This window comes from Geotrypetes seraphini, chromosome 2 (assembly GCF_902459505.1).
Source record: "Geotrypetes seraphini chromosome 2, aGeoSer1.1, whole genome shotgun sequence".
Classification (NCBI taxonomy): domain Eukaryota; kingdom Metazoa; phylum Chordata; class Amphibia; order Gymnophiona; family Dermophiidae; genus Geotrypetes; species Geotrypetes seraphini.
In genome coordinates, this window is record NC_047085.1 from 357,991,224 (window position 1) to 358,012,603 (window position 21,380).

General features: G+C 44.4%; 1 protein-coding gene across 4 annotated transcripts in view; it reads right to left on the bottom strand.

Annotated features, from left to right (window-relative positions):
• STAC (SH3 and cysteine rich domain) overlaps positions 1–21,380 on the bottom strand; it is a 216,166-nt gene that overhangs the window by 85,346 nt on the left and 109,440 nt on the right. For 3 of the 4 annotated variants that reach the window (XM_033930456.1, XM_033930458.1, XM_033930459.1), the window contains exons 4-6: positions 17,114–17,217; positions 10,866–10,947; positions 1,136–1,251 (exon numbers count right to left, since the gene is read on the bottom strand). In XM_033930456.1, coding sequence (XP_033786347.1) covers positions 1,136–1,251; positions 10,866–10,947; positions 17,114–17,217 — 302 coding nt within the window. The remainder of the gene's footprint in view (positions 1–1,135; positions 1,252–10,865; positions 10,948–17,113; positions 17,218–21,380) is intronic. The other variant, XM_033930457.1, reaches the window with a different exon arrangement.

A 21,380-nucleotide genomic window follows, 5' to 3' on the forward strand; every position in this document is an offset into this window, starting at 1 on the left:
CCTTGCCTCTTTTACAAGTATCACTTCCTCTCAATTTAGTCCCATCTCTTTTATCCTGAAAATCTGTACCCTTTCAACAGCTCCATCCTTATTAGGAACCCCAAAATCTCTTTTACTTAGCATTCCTTCCCTCTTCCAGTTCCCAGATCTTTCTATTCTACCTCCCTTTCTCCCTTCTTCCTGTCTCCAGCTGTCTCCTTTCCTTCCTGTACTCAGTCTCTCTCAACTTCCTTCCCTTTCTCTTTGTCCCTAGTAATTAATTAATTAATTATTTTATTTAGGTATCTATATATAGCAGAACTTCAATATTCGCGGGGGTTAGGGGCAGAGCTTGCCCGCAAATATTGAAAAATTGTGGATAATATTTAGGGGCTGGCTCTGACCCACCCCCGCCTCCCTCCTGTGTCCCGGATCTTCCCCAGACCTTACCTGGTGGTCTAGTGATGATGCGGGGCAGGATCGATTGTCCTACACTCCTGCCCTGTGCAAAGCCGTCATCAAAATGGCTGCCATGAGTTCCCGTCATAATCTCTACAATGGAAACTCACGGCAACCATTTTGATGACGGCTCTGCACGGGGCAGGAGCATAGGACGATCGATCCTGCCCCACGTCACTGCTAGACCACCAGGTAAGGTCTGGGGAAGGTCCAATGCAGAATTTTGTTTAAAAAAAGAACAAAAAACTAGAATAACTGAATCCGCAGGTACTGAAACCGCAGATTCGGAGGGGGAACTGTACTGCCTATCAAAGTTAATATCTAAGCAGTTTTACAATCAGGTACTCAAGATCTGGGGACTGGAAGAGAAGCATTGAGAGTAACAACATGATGGTCATGAATTGTTTTCTTTGGTATTAAATTGCAAGATTGGATTTAATGATGTTAAGTCAATTCCTGTAATAAAAAGTCTAATTAATTAAGGCTTTTTGCACGGGCGGACTAATATCATATTGTTCGTCAACTTTACTGGATGTTAGAGGCATACACTTGTGGATGATATTCAACTTTTTGTGTCTCTTTCCTATAATCTAATCTGCTGATAAAAGTCCTACAACACAGAGTTAAATAAAAAGAGAGTACAAAAACACAATTCAAACAGAAAAAGAGGAAAGACATAGAAATATAAAACTATTACAGAGTTCTTGTTGGGAGAATCAGATCCACTTCCTGAACTTCCCTTCTTGTTCTTCTGTGCTAAGGAAGTTCCAAAGCGAAGGGTTTCATAGATGGGGTCAACTTTATTACCACAGGCTGCAACAAGTACAAAAAGAGAAACATGAGTGTAAGATCTGAGTAACGTTTCCTTTCCCTCTTTCTCTGATCCACCATTAGCCACCAGAAGTAGTCTTAGAGGGTGGAGGGAAGAATCAACCTTTTAATTGATAGCTGTAATTTTTTTTAAAATTCAGTACAATTTCCTTTTCTTTATCTATGGTACCTATCTGGTTGCTGCAATCTAATTTAATTGGTGCTATGCATTTCCCCTCCTCGCCCCCTTTCAAACTGTCCCCCTCTTCTATTACACTGTGCCAGGGCTGCCATCAGGGCAGTACTACCAATCCTGCATTCAGGGGCCCAGAGCTGACAGGGGGCCCGGGCTCCCCCAGGATCGCAAGCATAGTCTCCTCTCCTTCTCCTTACCTGCCCTGCCGCAGCACACAGCCGAACGGAAGTCTTCCCAATGTCAGCGCTGACGTCGGAGGGAGGGCTTAAGCAAAGCCCTCCCTTCCTCCGACGTCAGCGCTGACATCGGGAAGACTTCCGGTCGGCTGCTTGTGGCAGGGCAGGTAGGGAAAAGGCAGTCTTGTACCGAAGGGGGGGGGGGGGGGGCGGTCCGCCCCGGGTGCAGCCATGGGGGGGATGTGCACAGCCGGTCAGGTCCCCTTAGCCTTGTGGCGCTTCCCCCGACCGACTGACAACAGGCCCGGCCGACAAACCTCCCTGCCCTGTAGCAGCGAATCTAAATTACCTTTTTACAGCAGCTTCAATACTCCAGCTGCTGTAAGAAGGTAATTTAGATTTGCGGCTACAGGGCAGGGAGGTTTGTCCGACCGGGCCTGTTCTGTTGTCGGTCGGGTGGGGAAGCGCCACAAAGGTAAGGGGCAGGGAGGGAGAAAGCAAGGAAAGGTGGAGTGGAGAAGAAAAGACGCTTAAGGGAAATGGGTAAAACTGAGGGGGGAGAAGGCCGCTAAAAGCACTGGGGAAGACAAAGGGGTGGAGAAGGCCGCTGAAAGGACATGGGGAAGACGGGAGGGGGGGGTGGAGAAGGACGCTGAAAGCACATGGGGAAGACAGAGGGGGGAGAAGGACCCTGAAAGGACATGGGGAAGACAAAGGGGTGGAGAAGGACGCTGAAAGGACATGGGAAGATGGGGGGATAAGGACGCTGAAAGGGCATGGAGAAGACAGGGGGGGGAGAAGGATGCTGAAAGCACATGGGGAAGACAGAGGGGGGAGAAGGACCCTGAAAGGATATGGGGAAGACAATAGGGGTGGAGAAGGACGCTGAAAGCACATGGGGAAGACAGAGGGGGGAGAAGGACGCTGAAAGCACATGGGGAAGACAGAGGGGGAGAAGGACCCTGAAAGGACATGGGGAAGACAAAGGGGTAGAGAAGGACACTGAAAGGACATGGGAAGTGGGGGGATAAGGACGCTGAAAGGGCATGGGGAAGACAGGGGGGGAGAAGGACGCTGAAAGCACATGGGGAAGACAGAGGGGGGGAGAAGGACGCTGAAAGCACATGGGGAAGACAGAGGGGGGGAGAAGGACGCTGAAAGCACATGGGGAAGACAGAGGGGGGAGAAGGACGCTGAAAGGACATGGGGAAGACAGAGGGGGAGAAGGACGCTGAAAGGACATGGGGAAGACAGGGGGGAGAAGGACACTGAAAGCAAATGTGGAAGACAGAGGGGGGAGAAGGATGCTGACAGGACATGGGGAAGAATGGGGGGGGGGGAGAAGGATGCTGAAAGGAAAGGGGGAAGAGAGAGTGGGGAGAAGACACTGGCAGGGAAGAAGACAGAGATGCCAGACTATGGGGGGAGCGGAGGGAAGAAGATGGGTGCCAGACCAATTTGGGAGGGGGAGAAAGGGAGAGGCACAGTAACAGAGCAAATAGAAGACGCAGAAAGAAGAGAGACAGTGGATGGAAGGAATTAAATGAGAACATGAAGAAAGCAGAAACCAGGCAACAAAGGTAGGAAAAAAATTCTTTTTTTTTTTGCTTCAGGATAAAGTAGTATATTAGTTGTGTTGATAAAAATTTATAAACATTAGAGGCTCTGGTAGAAACCCGTTTACAAAGTATGTATTCTTCCCAATTAATATTTCCAAATTAATAAAGTCTTTTTGCTTATTTTTAAATGGGTTTCTACCAGAGCCTTTAATTCAGTAGCATAATTAAATGAAATAACTATTTCAGTAGTTTATAGGGACGGGCGGGGACGGAGGGGATTCCTCGCGGGACGGGCAGGGACGGAGGGGATTCCTCGTGGGGACGGAGAGATTCCTCACGGGGACGGGAGGGGATGGGTGGGAGTCCTCACGGGGACGGGTGGGACTTTGGCAGGGATGGGTGGGATTTCTGTCCCCGCGCAATTTAAACATGCACCTTTCTTCCTCCATCCCATGCACCTTTCTTCCTCCATCCCATAACACACACAGCCTGGTGGTGATGATTATCAGATTGATTCATGAATATATAATGATGTTATGAGTGTGCACCTCTTCCTTCCCATCCTCCTTAGCATGTCACATACAGCATGTTACATTACACAAAGTCTGTGTAATGTAACATGCTGTATGTGACATGCTGAGGAGGATGAGAAGGAAGAGGTGCACATTCATAACATCATTATATATTCATCCATAGCTGCATGTTAATGATGTGCTCATATGCACTTATTTATCATCATAACATATACATCATCATTAACATGCAGCTGTGGATTTGTAAGGACAGGCTGAGGAGGATGGATGGGAAGGAAGGAAGGTGCACATATCAACATATCGTACATTTTTAACATGCATGATGCAGCTATAGGCAAGCTGAGGACGGGATCATACAGATGTGTATGTTCAGATATGCGCTCAGATGTGTAGTTTTTTCTGATATATTTATTAAGCTTACAGTATTTATAAAAACACATTTAATACTTGTTACAAAAAATATTGTGCAATTGTGATCTACTTCTGGCCTACAAAGGTCAAAAGAAATCCTTAACTGAGATTTTACATTCAAAAGTGAATTAAAGCTACTAGCACTATTATTTATTAGTTATTTATTATGCAGATGTTTGTTAGTTTGTTATTAGTTCAGTATTAGACATATGTTAGTTTAGAATAGATAGGTATAGATTAGTTTAGGTTAGGTTAGGGCCCTGCTGAAAGAGTCTACCTTGATGTGGTTGCAGGCTTACAAATCTTTTGGTCAAAGAGTGCGGCGACAGAGAAAAGTATGTGTGTATTCGGCCCATGGAAGAAGAGGGGGTCGGGGGGGGGGGGAAGAGGTGCGTGGGGGGCCCAATAGGATTGCTCAGTAAGGGGCCCAGAAATTTCTGATGGCGGCCCTGCACTGCGCTAGCCTTTTTTTAGCGCAGAGAGCCGCGCTGAATGGCCCGTGCTGCTCCTGACACTCATAGGAGCCAACTTTTCAAAATGATTGCAAGTGCTTAATTTTGCACACATTACCATGTCTGTAAAAAGGACGACAAAGTACAGCAGGGTCATGGACACAACTGGCAAGGCCATATTTACATACAGAGCACAGCGGATAGTATACACATTGGAAGGACTCATGGCTATTTCTTCTCCAGTCATACAGCTACACACCCAGTTGTTGCCCCATCACTCAGCTTTTTTTCCCTTTGGAGTTTGGAATGACGAGCGGATCCCAGGTGTCGAAGAAGTAGTTCTTTATTTCAGACAATCTTAAAAATATCTGACATGGGCTATGTTTTGCCCAATACAAGACTGAATCGGGGCAAAATTCTAAAACACATATATCAAAACATAATATTAGCATTATTTATTTATTCAATTTTCTATACTGTTCTCCCAAGGGAGCTCAGAACGGTTCACATGCATTTATTCAGGTACTCAAGCATTTTTCCCTGTCTGTCCCGGTGGGCCCACAGTCTATCTAATGTACCTGGGACAATGGGGGGGGATTAAGTGACTTGCCCAGGGTCACAAGGAGCAGCGTGGGTTTGAACCCAGAACCCCAGGGTGCTGAGGCTGTAGCTTTAACCACTGCGCCACACTCTCTAAAAGATAACAAAAATGTCTCAATACCATAACATAAAAAATGATTATATAAAAGAAAAACATTAAAATACCATTCAAAGAACCTTACACACCAGTTCGTAGAGTGTCACAATCACACACTCTGACAAAGCACGCTAATGCTCAGCACAGCTTTAAAAAATCAATTACAAACCTACATTTAATAAAAAAAAATTATACTGTATATCCAAAGGGTGATTAATTATAGACTTAATCACTAATTGATTGCAATGGCTGCTAAGAATACACTTTAGAGACATTCTTCAAAAATGCATTCTTAAAAAACAACAAAGCAAAAAAAACCCAATAATGTCTCATTGCCAATTAAATGCTGACTTGCTCACTTAATCCAATGACACTGGCTGCTTACATCACACATATCCCCTCCTTTACAAAGCCGCATTAGCGTTTTTTAGCACTAGGCGCCGCAGTAACAGCTCCGACGCTCATAGGATTCCTATGAGCATCCAAGCTGATACCGCAGCAGCCGGCACTAAAAAAAAACACTAGTGTGGCTCTGTAAAGGAGGGGGAGAGTGAACTATCTCCAGCAAATCAAAATGGCATATTATGTATCTTCATATGAGTTCTTAACCAAATCTATTCTTAAACTAAACTAAACTAAGCTTTCATCTGTCGTCAACTTCTTAAAATAACTGTAGTTTAATGTGCAGCTGGTCTTCCAACCAATTTAACCCTTTATTTGCCATTGTTGCTCAGAAGCAGCAAGTGTTTCTATGGCTCTTATGGGACAGGGGTAGGCCATTCCGGTCCTCGAGGGCCACAGGCAGGTCAGATTTTCAGGATATCCACAATAAATATGAATGAGATAGATTTGCATCTCAAGGAGGCAAATCCATCTCGTATCTATTCATTGTGGATATCCTGTAAACCTGGCCTAACTGTGGCTCTCGAGGACAGGAATGGCCTACACCTGTAATGGGAGATCTGCGTCTCCAAATGCCTGTAACTTGGCACTGTTGCTCTCGTTCAGCATCAAGTTACGAAAAGCAGCCGTTTCACCGACTGCCAATTAAAGGGTTAAACTGGCAGAGAGTGCCTCATTGCTAATTAGATACGGGCTTACTCACTAATTCATTACTGTCTGCAACCAACTCTACTACTACTATTAATTATTTCTTGAGTGCTATCAGACGTACTCACACTAAGAACTGCTCCAGCAAACCATAACTACATATTGTATGCTGTTATGTGAGCATATGGATTCTTTTATATTAACCTCTTAGCAACTAAATTTACTCAAAAAATAAGCATAGGAGACAAACTGCTGTGTCAGAGTGTGTGATTGTGACACTCTACGAACTGGTATGTAAGGTTCTTTGAATGGTATTTTAATGTTTTTCTTTTATATAGTCATTTTTGATGTTTTGGTATTGTGACATTTATGTTATCTTTTGGATCCCTTTAAATTAATACTAATATTATGTTTTGATATATGTGTTTTAGAGCTTTGCCCTTGATGCAGTCCTGTTTGGGGCAAAATGTGGCCCATATCGAGTATTTTTAAGATTGTTTGAAATAAAGAACTACTTTTACTAGACCTGTGATTCACTCTTCATTCCATGTTTTTTCTTGCTGTGGAAATTTTTGACACCTCTTTTGGACCTTTTTCCCTTTGGAGCTGTCAGACATTTCCAGCAATATTTTCTCTCCCAACCAATAACCTAACAGTTCCCAAACTGTGTGCCTAGGCCTTGGGGCACTGCAACAAACTCACAGGGGTGCCACAACATATTTTCCCTACCTTTTCTCCCAGCAGCAGCAGCAAAACGAACTGTAGCTACTGTGGGGCTAGATTCTCCATATGCGTAATTGATGGCCCTGCCCCCCTCAGACGTCACTTCCTGTTCCAGGGCACAGCCAACAGCCATGTGAATGAAGAGTCCTGCCTCACAATGACTGCTTTCCCACTGCTACTGGTTTAGAGAAGTGGCAGAAGTGTGTGTGTGTGGGGGGGAGGGGGTAAAGGGGGGGGCAAGGGGAGACAGGGAGAAGGAATATGCTGGATGGAAGAAGGGAGAAGAGCACAGAAACTGGATTGAAGGGGGAAAAAGGAAGGCACAAGCTGGATGAAAGAGGGTAGAGAAGGAGGACAGTGAATGGGTAGATGGAACAGTGAAGAGAAAGAGGGCAGTGGCTGGATGGGAGGAAGAGAAAGAGAGCAGATCCTGGATGGAAGGGGTGGGGGAGGGAAGGAGAACAGAGGCTGGCTAGAAGGGGGAAAAGGAGGGCAGAGGTTATATGGAAGGGCAAGAGAAGGCAGAGGCTAGATGGAAGAGGGAAGAGAAGGAAGGCCGTGGCTGGATGGAAGGGGGGAGAAAAAGAGGAGAGACCTCAAATGGAAGTGGGGAGAGAAGGAGGACAGAGGCTGGATGGAAGAAGAAGGGCAGAGGGGAAGAGAAGGAAGGAAGTGGCTGGATGGAAGGAGGAAAAGAAGGGGAGCAGACACTGGATGGAAGGGAAAAGAAGGAGGGAATGAGTGGGCAGGCGGCATGGAGCTTGGACCGTGGACCTCTTCAGCTGGTGGAGCATGGGCATTCCCACCAGCAAAGGTAGGACTCATTAAGAAGAGAGGGAGGGGAGACCTGAGAGGAAATGTGTAGCCTAAGGGTGCCTTGACCCCTTCCTAGCCCTCTCTATTCTACAGTTCCACTATCAGTGGCTACCCTGATCACCCGATCCTTCTTCCTCATACAGTTCCCTTTATATTTCTTCTACAGCATTTTTTTTTTCAGCAGCATTCTCACCACCCAGCTTCTCCCATACAGATCCTTTCTGCCTCTTTCAGCCCTTCACAGCAGAATTCTCTCTCCTTGCCAGTAATTCCTTTCAATCACCTTCATCCCTTCCTAGACCTCTCTATTCCTCTCCTTACAGCTCCATTTCCCATACATATCCCCCATTACCTGGCCCTTTCACCCTTTCATCTCCTGGTTTTTATTCCCAACCATTGATAGCAGAATTCTCTCTCCTAGTCAATAAACACTTTCAATTCACTTTCTCCACAGCTGCACTCCTAGCACATATCCCCATCACCAAGCTTCCCTTCCCTGCAGCTGCTTTTTGCTACCTCCAGCCTTTCACAGCTGCATTCTTTCTCCCAGTCAATGACCCTTTTCAAACTCCTTCACCCCTTCCTAGCTCCTCTATTCCTCTCTTAGTGTTTCTCTGTCTTTTATATTTTAGTTGCTAAACACAGTGGCATAGTAAAGGAAGTCTGTACCCGGGGCGGAGGCATCCAGCAAGCCACACCGTACACCCTTGTGCTCCACCCCAGCATCACCACGCCATGCACCCCCTAATATACTCTTCCCCGTGCTATGTACATACCCTGCGATACACCCTTCCCCTTGGCCATTCCACCATATCTTTTCAAATCTTTGCCAGCTGTGAGCAGTATCTCTCACATGCTGCTCACGCTGGCTTCATACTTCCCTTTGATGTTACTTCCTGGTCCTCACAAACAGGAAATGATGTCAGAGGGAAGGATGAGGCCAGTGCATGCAGAAAGCAAGAGATGCTGCTCACAACTGGCAAAGATTTGAAGATGTATGGGGAAGGCTGGGGGAAGAGGAGAGGTGTCAGCACCCCGCGCCCCTTGCTACGCTAGTGGCTAAACATATTATTGTGGCAACACAGGTAAATTTGGCATGCCAATACAGTGATGTCAGTATCTATCTGTTGCTCCTGCCTTCCCATTGGCAGCTGAAAGCAGGCAATGCCTCCAACCTTGGTTACAACAGCATTCTCTCCTCCTCCTGGCACCCATCACTCAGACACAGCCAACCAATAGGTTATAAAATAGCTGTCTGTTCCTCTTGTAGTTCATTGGTCAGATATTTTAGCCAATATTTAATTAATTAATTAATTAATTAATTTTATTTATTTATTCAATTTTCTATACCGTTCTCCCAGGGGAGCTCAGAACGGTTTACATGCATTTATTCAGGTACTCAAGCATTTTTTCCTGTCTGTCCCGGTGAGCTCACAATCTATCTAGGTTTAAACAATTTTTATTGATGCAAACAACATCAAATACAGTTGAAGACACGAATGTTTACAATAATGATGCATCAAATACAATAATATAACAAACACATATAAATACTTTCTATATCCCCTCCCCAAACCCCCCCTTCCCCTCACCACCCAATGGTACTCTCTACCCCATCTCATCAAAACACCAATCCTATTAAATAAATAAAAACCCAATTAGGATACCCAACTTAAAACCGCACTTCGACCTTTAGGATGTAATGTTTGCAATGGATCCCAGATCTGCAAAAACAACATTTTTCGCTTCCTAGCCCTTCCAGCATCTCTAACTTCCCAGATGGCCAACTGAAGTAACTGGTTTCTCCAATGCCAAAACCTTGGCGGATCAGGGATCGTCCAATATTGAAGAATACATTTTTTTGCCAATAAACTCATCTTCCTACACAGCGCTTTATGCCCCTTGGATAAGTGTCCAAAAGCCTCAGGTAAATCCAAAATAAAATGAGTCAGAGAACATCGCAAGGATCTTCCAATTATTTCTGATATATAAGATATTATTCGCTTCCAAAAGTGCTGAATAAAGGGACAAAACTAAAATACATGTCCCAAAGTATGACTTCCTATCCCACATTTATGACACAGTGGAGTTGAAAGACCTCCACTATAAAACAACTGTACACGAGTAAAATAGGCACGTAAAATTACCCTATAATACGTTTCTCTTAACTATGCACATGATGTCACCCTAGGTTCGCCCTTAAAGTACGTGCCACATTCCATTGTTCCAAATTAAGCTGTAATTCTTTCTCCCATTTATCCCGAATATACTGGTAGTCTTTTTCTGGTTGTAATCTTTGTAAGCTAGAATGAGTATTAGACACTGAAAGAGACACCCCCTCATCCCTAGTAAACATCTCTCGCAATCTAACCCCCAAATGCCTACTCAATTGTGCTCTGTCAAGGGATTTCACATAATGTTCCACTTGAAAACATGCAAACTGCGCACCCCAGGTCACCCCTAGCTTAGCTAATAATTCTGCATGGGTCAGCAATTCCCCTTCAGCCCCCAAAACATGTTCTAAACTAAAAACTCCTCTCGCTCCCCATAGTCTATACTCTCTAGAATCCCGTCCCGGAAGAAAGGCTGGATTACCTTGCAAAGGCAAGAGATTGGTAACCATTGGATTCCCTCCCAAGATTTGCACAAGCCAACGCCTAATGTACTTGGGGCAATGGGGGGATTAAGTGACTTGCCCAGTGTCACAAGGAGCAGCATGGGTTTGAACCCACAACCTCAGGGTGCTGAGGCTGTAGCTTTAACCATTGCGCCTACAAGGAGAGGTGGGAACAATTACTGGAATACAAAAACATTCCCTTCCTACCTTCTGAGGTTTCAGTTCCAAATTTAATGACATATATCATAAAAATATTGGGGATGCCGAAGCATCCACAGCACGCCGGTGCCTATGTTTCAGATTACTGCAATGATTGTCTCTTATCTCGTGTATGTACTAAATGAAGATAGGAATCAATGGAACATTCAGTTCTAATTCCAGACTTACCAATAGGCATCACTTCTTTGATGCAACTGAACTGTTCGTGAATGAGCAGAGGAGAGCTGTAGTAACGCCGAAACCCTTTGGGCTATAGAGAAAGAAACTTTAAGGTTAAAAATTGTGCCATACAATGCAGCAATACGCAACAGCACGACTTAAAAGTGGCCCCTTAACCTAGTAGCACATCCTTATTTCTCCCTTTCAACTGCTATTAAGCTGGTGCTTACATTATCATGCCACATTTGCCAGCATTATCTTTAATGCTTCTAAGGTGGTCACTGAATATCTCCGAAGAAAGTCTTTATTTTACTTCGTTGTATCCAATGTAGCAGCTCAAACAAAAATATAAAAAATACAACAAAGAAGCTCCAATGTGCAATGAGTTGTCTAAACAAAAAAATTAAGGCATCTGTGCAAAGCAACAGTGCATTTTCATGAGGACCTCGCATGTTAACACACGCTGTGAAAAATGCGCCCCTGCTAATCTAGCTGGTAATGATCATGTTACAAAAAACATGCTGGCAATTATTGTATTCTTCTGCTTTGGAAAGCAAAACAACAGTTAAGCAGCTCTCGTTACTACTTAGAGCTCCCCAGGTTAGCATTTCAGCCTAGTAAACTTCTGAAGTCATGTAGGTTGAATTGCCATACAGTAATAACAAACTGTCATATCTTACAGTGCTTACTTGATAAATACAGGGTATCATTATCACATCAAGATCCAGCCATTTGGGGTTGTGTGTTGATAAATTTACTTAAGAAGTTTATTAGCAACTATTCTCTGTTCTCCTCAGCTCTCCTGAAAATATCTTTACCTTATCTGTTGTAGAAGCAATATTTTTGTTTATTTATTCAATTTTCTATACTGTGAGCTCAGAACAGTTTACCTGAATTTATTCAGGCACTCAAGCTTTTTCCCTGTTTATCCTGACAGGTTCATAATCTATCTAATGTACCTGGAACAATGAGGGGATTGAGTGACTTGCCCAGGGTCACAAGGAGCAGGGTGGGTTTTGAACCCACAACCTCAGGGTGCTGAGGCTGTAGCTTTAACCGCTGCGCTGCACTCTTCCCTCTGTTGCGTTGGTTATTGCCCCTGAAAATCACCCACAGAACTTGGGACCAGATTCTTTAAACAGCGCTTTTTTTAGGTGCCCAAGCTCAGTGAAAAATACCATTTAAATGCTGTTTTAACATCTCCGTAGGTACTTTAAGGAGCCTAATGCCAGAGACGCGGCAGAGCAAATCAGGGCTGTAGAAGGGCCCGAAGCAGCGTGTGAAGACTGCTGCACACGCTGCTTGAATCGCCAGGTTCGTAGTCGGGTCCGCAGGAAGGGAAGGGAAGGGGGGGGGCGGCAAATGACTCGGACTCCACTGGTCTGTCGCGGAAGCCGGCCCGGTTCCATTTCTCGGTTCGTCCCGGAGTGTGGAGGGGGGGGGGGGGGCAGGAGGCGCTCTAAGTGTAAGGGAGCTGGGAGAGGAGCCACTGCCGCCGCTGTGAACTTTAAAATAAGGGAGCCAGAGCTGGCAAAACCGCACATCACCTTGCGGTCTGTGAGAGAGGGAGCGTTAGCCACGGGCTTACGGATCATGGATCACGCAGGTATGAGTGCGCATGCGCGGCTAGCGTTTTATTATATAGGATGGCTCCTATCCAAGGCTATTGGGTGAGAATGAAAACAGGGAAATTGCCCTGGGCCCCCATGCTACAGGGGTTCTCAAAATTGAAGAAGGCACAACTTGCTGGCATTCTTTGAGGTCCCTCCTTCAAACTTCTGGCCTGAACTTCAGAATGTTTAATACCAGCCCTGTCCTTCCAAGGATTCAAGACAAAGTTGGACAAGTTCCTGCTAAACTGGAACGTACGTAGGTGAGGCTGGAGTCATTTAGAGCACTGGTCTTTGACCTAAGGGCCGCCGCGTGAGCCACTGGTCTGACCCAGCAGCGGCAATTCTTATGTGACAGTAAGGGGGTGCTTCTTTAACTGGGTGCCCACATTTATACGTGCCTTGTGCACTCAAATTTACATAAGGCTAGCACTTTCACGGGTAAGTGTACAGTTAAATTTATTAGGTGCTATTAGGATACACAAGTGCTATTCTATAAGAGCACAATCAAAGTCAAATGGTCTTTCACAAGGACAGAGCATGAGTAGGTCATAGGCAGGGCTCCCATTTGTGCATATAACTTACAGAATATTATGTGATACGCATGCCCTTGTCAGGTGGAAACCTGGCACTTCTCCCAAGCCTTTAGTACCCAGGGTACACTCATTCTGCACCTGAACTAACTTGCTACATACATTGTGACTTATGAGGGGGTGCTGAAAAGTTCTCAGTCCAACCAACTTCAAGTTTCAAGTTTATTAGGTGTTTATATACTGCCTATCAAGGATATCTAAGCAGTTTTACAATCAGGTACTCAAAGCATTTTCCCTATCTGTCCTGAAGGCACACAATAAAGCTAAAGTACCCTTAATCCCACTATCTTATAACTCCTCGAGTCCTGACTCTACCAGACCCACCCAAAGGTATAAATTATCCTTCCCCTCTCTACACGGTATTCGCTATGCAGGCAAACTGGGAAAATCTCTTCTCTTCAAAATCACAGGTCTTTGGAACGACCTTATTACCCTGCTGCAGAACCAGGCTCCCTCCAATTATTCCGCAAGCAACTGAAAACCTGGCTTTTCACTAAAATGTAATTCTATCCCCCCCTTACTCTTCTCTTCTATATATAAGTTCATGTAAACCTTCTCTTCCTATATTTTAAGTTCTTGTAAACCATGCCGAGCTCCACATCCGTGGAGATGATGCGGTATATAAACGTGAGGTTTAGTTTAGATAAACTAAAAATATGTGATAACAACATATAATACATTTCCAAGATCAAAAATCAAAGAAAAAGAAATAATGAAAGAAGATAAAAAAAATTTAAAATAAAATAAAACAAATTTAAAAGATAGAAAAGTCTCTGAACCGGCCTGACAGCAAACAGTGTGTTGAAGTTAGGGGCGAATATGTGGGATAACTTGGAAGTTTCATGGGTCCACGTCCTTCCTGCCTTGATTGGGCTGAGAACGTTTCGGCACCCCTCGTAAATCAGTTCCTTATATCTTGTTTAACTGTACAAAGAACTTGCTTTGAGTTTAGCAGCTCATTTATTTATCCTAGCTCACTCTGTGCCACCCTTCTTGTTCCCATTTCTAGATCTGCGCCTGGCCCCTCATCTACATGGTTGAAAAGCATTAGCATCATATCTGTCCCCCTCCTTTACAAAGCTGTGCTAGCGTTTTTAGCGCCGGCCGCCGCAGTAATGGCTCTGACGCTCATAGAATTCCTATGAGCATTTGAGGTGCTACTGCCGTGGCCAGCGCTAAAAACGCTAGCGCGGCTTTGTATAGGAGGGGGGTAATGTTATCTGAATGTTTTAATGTTTGCTTATTAGGTGATTCATAGGTATGCTGATGTGTTATTTGAATTTCAGTGCTGTTAAATGAGTGTGCTTTTTTATACTGTTTCATGGTAGTCCCATTATTAGGTTTCAATTTGCTTATTTTCAGTTTTACCTTGTGGATTGCATTTATGCATATATTTGGTCATTTTACTATTGTTATGCTGTTAGCAAAATTGTAAGTTTTATGTTAAACTGTAGCTGCTGGGAAGAAACAAAAAAAATGTCCACCAAATAAGTTCCACAAAGCCAAAACCAGAACAGAACACAAAAAAATGTGGAACTGATGATCTTGGCAAAAACTTTAATTTGAATAAGATGCAGAAATTGACAAAATGAATTGTTCAATAATACAAAAAAACAAAGTATATCAATTGTGGCATAGAACCGACACGGGCCGTGTTTCGGTTGTAAAACAATCTTCTTCAGGGGTCTGCTTTGAGCTACAAACTGAGACCTTTGCCAAAAACTCAACAAAATACTGAGCACAAACGAGTGTGGTCTACTAATAGACTGAAAGGCGGAACAGGGCGAGGTCATGGATCCTCTTTTACCCGATGGAAAATCTGGTAACCCTAGGCCTGGCTAGTACCTGGATGGGGGGACCACTGGGGAATATCAGGTGCTGTATAGTCTGCAGGGCTCTATGTTGGGCGGCAGCAACATAGTGGAGCTACACACCGCACTGAAGAAAGCAATGGCATACCACTCCTGTACTCTGCCTTGAAACATCACAGGGAGGATTCCTCACTGTGCAAGCAGCCAAAACCCAGCAGTTTGTCCGGGTTTTCTGAGCTCGGAGGCCGTGTCTGGAAGCCTGTGCGCATGCGCGGCCGTCATCATGTGAAGTCATTGCGTTGACATCCACGCATGCAGTTCAGGGAGGTTCATGTGGGGGCAGGGCTGGGGGAGGAACAGGGTGGGGCCAGGCGTCCTCTTTTTTGCAAAGAGGAAATCTGGCAAACCTAGCCATGGGTCAGTGGTTAACTCAAAGGCATACACACACACTTATTTTGTACCTGGGGCAATGGAGCATGAAGTGACACTAACTGTTAGGCTACTCCTCCACTCCAAGAACAGAACCTTTATCTTAATTCCTAAAAGCATTTTGTTTAACTGTATTACTATATGTTTCTCACAGGTGATAGGAGTAGGGTTACCATATTTCTTCCTGCAATAAAGAGGGCACATAGCCTCGGCCCCCCCCCCCCCCCCAGCCATGCCCCAGCCCTGATCCCACACAAACCTCTTCTCTCCTTCCCTGTGCTTGGGGCACATCTGGTGCACCTCTGAGCATGCACGGACTTGATGTGATGACATCACACACGCATGTGTGGATGCCATCCAGATGCGGCCCTGAGCTCCTAAACCCGGACAAACTGCCAGCTTTTTGAAAAACTGCTTGGACATCCGGACAGTCCTCTAGAAAGAGGAAATATCTGGGTAAATCCGGACATATGGTAACCCTAGATAGGAGAGACACGAGACCAGAAGGATGAATATATTATACAATGGAATACTGAACTACAGCAACAGGAAAGACATGACCTTCAAAAAGGTCAGAGTCCTTAAAAGGACATGATGCAAAAATGCACCAGAACTACCAAACTTTACAATTTCTCATATCCCGCACATTTCCAGAAGGATTCAGTGCGGCTTACAATACAACTTCTTGTATGCTGCAATTTTCTACATGGAATCTATGCGGCTCACAGCAAGAGGGTTTTTCGTTGGTGACTCTAGGATAGAGATAAGCAAATCTAGCATGGATAGCTCAGGTTTGAGGTAACATTGATGGGTTGGGGAGGAAGTATTCAAAAAGCATTACAAAGGGAAGAGGTATGTCATTAGCGTTTTCCTAAAGTGACTGTTTCAAGGATCTAGCCCAATTAATAACCTCAGTTAAATCTGTCGGCTTAAATAGCCTGCACAGTAACGTGTCCTCTCCATGTTCTAGGGCTGTCACAGACCCCTGGTCGCCTGCCCAACACTGAGATCTAGAATCCTCCAGGGAGGTCGCATGGTGGGAGAACAGAAATAATTTAAGTTAGGAGAAAGTCACCCCCTTGCAGTTAAATGTAATGTGGCCTTTGAATAATGTGAACTAGAGAATGACACATAAGAACAGAAGATTTGCCGCTGCTGGGTCAGACCAGTGGTCCATCGTGCCCAGCGGTCCGCTCACACGGCAGCCCTTAGGTAAAAGACCAGTGCCCTACTAGAGTCTAGCCTTACCTGTGTATGTTCTGTTCCAGCAGGAAAGTGTAGTTACTTACCTGTAACGTAGGTTCTCCATGGACAGCAGGAATCCCTGTAGGGTGCTTTCCCCTATAACAGCCTCTGGAAGAGCGTTCTAGATTTCTATCACTCTATGGGTGAAGAAGAACTTCCTTACGTTTGTACAGAGTCTATCCCCTTTTAACTTTAGACAGTGCCCCATAGGAACTCAATTTCTCCGTCCCCATGAGTTTTGTCCCTGTCCCTGCCCCATTTCTGTAAGCTCTGCCTTAACTGCACAAGACTCATACACTTATGATTTTAAAGTGTTTGAGGCTTGTGCAGATGAGGACGGAGCTTGCAGGAATGAGGCAGGGACAGGAAAAGAACTCACCGGGACGGGAAAATGAGTTCCCGCGGGGAAGGCGGAAAATTTGTCCCATGTCATTCTCTAATGTGAACCCGAACCCAAAACATCATGCAAAAATATTTGCAAACAGAATTCACAAAGAAAGGCTTTGATGTGGGAGACAAATACCAAAATACTGCAGCGTTCCTAACTTTGATGTGCACTCCCTACTTACCAGCTTGCCCATGCAGTGCTGTTGTCCTGTGCTTTCGGCACATCTGTGGTGGATGCTCATCTTACAAGCTTTACAGCGCAGTCCATGTTTGGCATTAGTCCCTGCTGAGCAAAAATGGAAAATTCAATTAAACAAAATCAATACCTTCTAGGCAGCTGGCAAGCGACCTCATTCAAAGTCATCAAACAAGGATGCATCATGCTGAATAGTAGATAATGGGCTTTTATTACCCCATGGCACTTATTTCATACAAACTCTTTGCTTAGCCTTCAAGTTTCCTGTTTTAAAAAATTAACTCCTGGCTTAAGGTATTTGCTATCGGCGAATCAGTGAAATTAAATGAGTCTCTTTGTACTCAAACTCAATTAGTACTGTGAGTGATCTCACGGGTTCATCCCTTGTCTCTTGCTTATGGGACCCATGTTTTCTGCAGAAGTTTTCAAAAAAGGCTCTTTTGTTGCAGATTTTTTTAAATAAAAATATAGAGTCTAAGGGGCTCTTTTACTAAGCTGGGGTAAAATTTGCAATTACAGTAGCAAAACATGAGATTTTACTGCACAGTAGCAGCACATTTAATGCAGCACCTAGGGAGGCGTAACCAGCATTTTCTTATTTAGATCCCATATTAATGTTCCCATTAGCACATAATACCTGCCAGTAGTTAATGCGGAGGCACTTAGCAGCTCCTGTTTAGGAGGTTTGCCATCCTTGTACAATCTATCATCCTCTCCAAACTAGACTACTGTAATTCCATCTATTTAAGTCTAACCAAATAAAGTCTCCAAAGACTTCAGCGAATTCAGAACATTGCGGTCAAGCTGATCTTTGCAAAAAGCAAATTTGATCATGTTTCCCCACTTCTGTCCAAACTTCACTGGCTTCCAGTAATTTCCAGGATTCATTTTAAATGCACCTGCCTAGTTTTTAAGATCCTACATGGCATCCTCCCTGAGGCAGGTCTTATTGGCCGAAACACGTGCGTGTCGAGCCATTGTACAGATTTCAATTACTGTATTGCTGAATAAACTGCACACCAACATTCCTGAATATCTCCACTGTGGTTTGTTCGTTTCTCATTGAACAATGTGGACCTAATTTGGCCAGCAACGGTGAGCATTAAACCCCCCCCCAAAAAAAAAAAAACCCCAAACCCCCAAAACAAACAAAAAAAACCACTCTCACCTCCTTCAGTTGAATAATGACCTGTAATTTTATTCTCCCCCCACTAAATCAGCCCCTGTTGCCAAACACATTTCATGTGCCTAAATTTTGAAGTTTTGTGAAATTTGTGAATATAAAGCTGTATACTAGGAAACTTTCCAAGTTGCCAATTCATGAGCATAACTCTCAAAATTAAGAGCATAAATCCACTGAATACCAGGCGCATACTTTCTAAAGGAGGCTTAAGGTCATTTTTATTTTTGGCTCTTTGGCCTCCTTTGATTCAGGCTTTCATGAAGTCACCTCCATTGTATTAGACATTGGACAAAATCTTTTTTTCAGAAACCTCCATCTATAGAATGCCTGAATGAAAGTATGATCTGGGTCTTCGTATTCAGTGGCTGGTTGAAAGAAGTTATTGATGACAGTTCTCAAAAAGAATTAAGGACTAGTTTTTTCAAGACATCTTCAGATAATGATGGAGTCCTCCGTCACAGACACAATGTGAGTATTCAGCAGGATACTTTGATTAAGATTATGTTCCCATTGATGTATTATAAAACCAATTTTAACCCGTAAGTAAGACTGTAGGTGATTCACATGAAACACGCTGTCAATACATTTTCAGATTTGGCCTTTTTTTCTTATTATTTTTATTTCATTATTGGGCTTGCTTGATATGTAAGCTTTGGATGACGGTGACAAATCTTGATTTCTTCTAATAATCTCTGTCCTTCCAAATGTTAAGGTCAGCCTTGCAGATTTTAAGGTTTATTTTATTTATATTCCACCTGTGATGAATTGGGTCACATATTAATAATAATAATAATAATAATAACAGTTTATATACCGCAGTACCGTGAAGTTCTATGTGGTTTACAAAATAATAAAAGAAGGTACAAATTGATTGAACTTAAAAGAGGTGAAAGCAAGTGGTTGATAGATCAAGGGAACCGTTATTGAGGAGAAAGAGATGTACCGGTCAGCTGTCTAAATACTTCAGGAATAGATGTGTTTTTAGGCGCTTCCTGAATTCTTCATAAGTAGTGGGCGAAAGCAATTGTTCTAGATCTTTACCCCATAATGCTGCCTGATGTGAGAGAAGGTGTTCTTGCTGTTTTTTCAGTTTACATCCTTTAACTAGGGGGGAAACGAAGTTCGAATGTGAGCTTCTCCTGTGTCTGTTGGCTGAGAAGGAGAAAAGGTCAGTTATGTATTTAGGGGCTAGTCCGTATAGTACTTTAAAGCAGAAGCAGGCGAACTTAAACTTTACGCGTGCCTCCATCGGTAACCAGTGCAGCTGTCGGTAGTAAGATGTCACGTGATCAAATTTCTTTAGCCCGAGGATTAGTCTGACTGCTGCATTTTGCATTAATTGTAAACATCGCATATTAAGCACAGATAACTAAATAATATTAAAGTAGAAACACAACATCCAACAGCCAAACACAACACAACAGCCAAACACAACAGCCAAAATTAGATCATCAATACATAAGAACATAAGAACATAAGCAGTGCCTCTGCCGGGTCAGACCACAGGTCCATCCTGCCCAGCAATCCGCTCCCGCGGCGGCCCAAACATCATCAGAAGGGGCTCCCTTGCCACCTTGGTTTCCCATTTAAGTCCTGCCTTCCTATCGAAGTCCTTGTACTTGTACATAGTACTTGTGAAATTAAAGAATGATTAAACATGCAACTGAAATATGTAAGTCTCCTGCTAGGCACAAATGTCACTATTGCAAATTTTTAGGGCATAATCAAAATTGCAAAATGTTCAAAAAAACTGCCTAAGTTGGCATTTGGATGTTTTGCTGACCCAAAGTTGGGGCTGATTCTGTATATGCTGCCGGTCTCGGTGGCCACCTAAGAAGTGGCTGAGAATCACATCTGTCTTAAAGAACAGACGCTCTACTCCCCCGATTCTCTAACCGGCACCTGTGTCACAGGGGCCAGTTAAAGAATTGCGCCTGCTTAATCCCAAAGAAAGGCGGTTCAGCCACCTATCTTTGGTGAGGGATCCCTTGCCATCAGTTGATCGTGGCAAGGGAATCCCTGATCAGCTGAGCTGGCAGGACTCCCCACTGCTGTGATCAGCTGAGCCGGCAGCAGCAGAACCCCCCCCCCCCCCCAGACACCCTTTTCCATTCACGTGGCAGGAGAGATGCCTCCTGCCTAACACCCCTAACCCTCGCAACCCCCCCCCACCACACACACACACACATCCATGCAGCAGGAGGGGAGTGTCTGGGGTGTTAGGCAGGAGGGAGTAGGCATTCCTCCTGCCGCACAGATGTGAGTGTCGGGGAGGTCCTCTGTTGCAGCTAACTCATCTGATCGCAGCAGGGGTATTTTCCCACTGATCAGCTGAGCCAGCAGCAGCATATATTTTTAGGATGAAATGTAGGCCAGCATTTTGGAGGCCTACATTTCAGGCATCTATCGTGGTGTAGGGATGCTTAAACTCACCCAAGGCCACTTCCGGGCAAACCTACACCCACGCATAGCCTTGGGTGAGCTTAAATGTCCTTACACATCTCTCTAGACCCATGACATATGCCTACAGTGTAGGCGCTGTCTCGGGGAGGTTTCTTTTTTTAACGTGCGTCCTGATTTGCTGCCAGACAGTGGTAGGATGCCTACCATTGTCTACAACTGGGATGCCCGTTTACAGAATCAACCTCAGAGCTAGATTCACTAAAGATAGCGATTCAGTCGCTGTTGGCCAATTCCTGGCCGATTTTGAAACAGCGATTGATTCACTATCTTTTTTGCATGCAAACTCTCCGACTCAGTCGCTCAGTGAGCAATTGAGTTGGGGCAGCCCTGACAGTAGTGATAGGAGAAGCAGCCTCCTGTCACTGCTGTCAGGGCTTCTGTCGAGGTTTTTTTTTTTGTTGTAATGGCAGAGATATTTTGTATATACTATACACTCAAAATATCTTGCCAATAAAATAATGAAAAAAAAAATAAATCTCCCCCCCGACAGTGCTCCCAACCCCATAAAAATGGCAGGAGGGATGCCCACTCCCTCCTGCCACCAGCCGCTACACACAAGGCTGCCTTCCCCGCCCACGCGAATATGGCAGGAGGATTGCCAACTTCC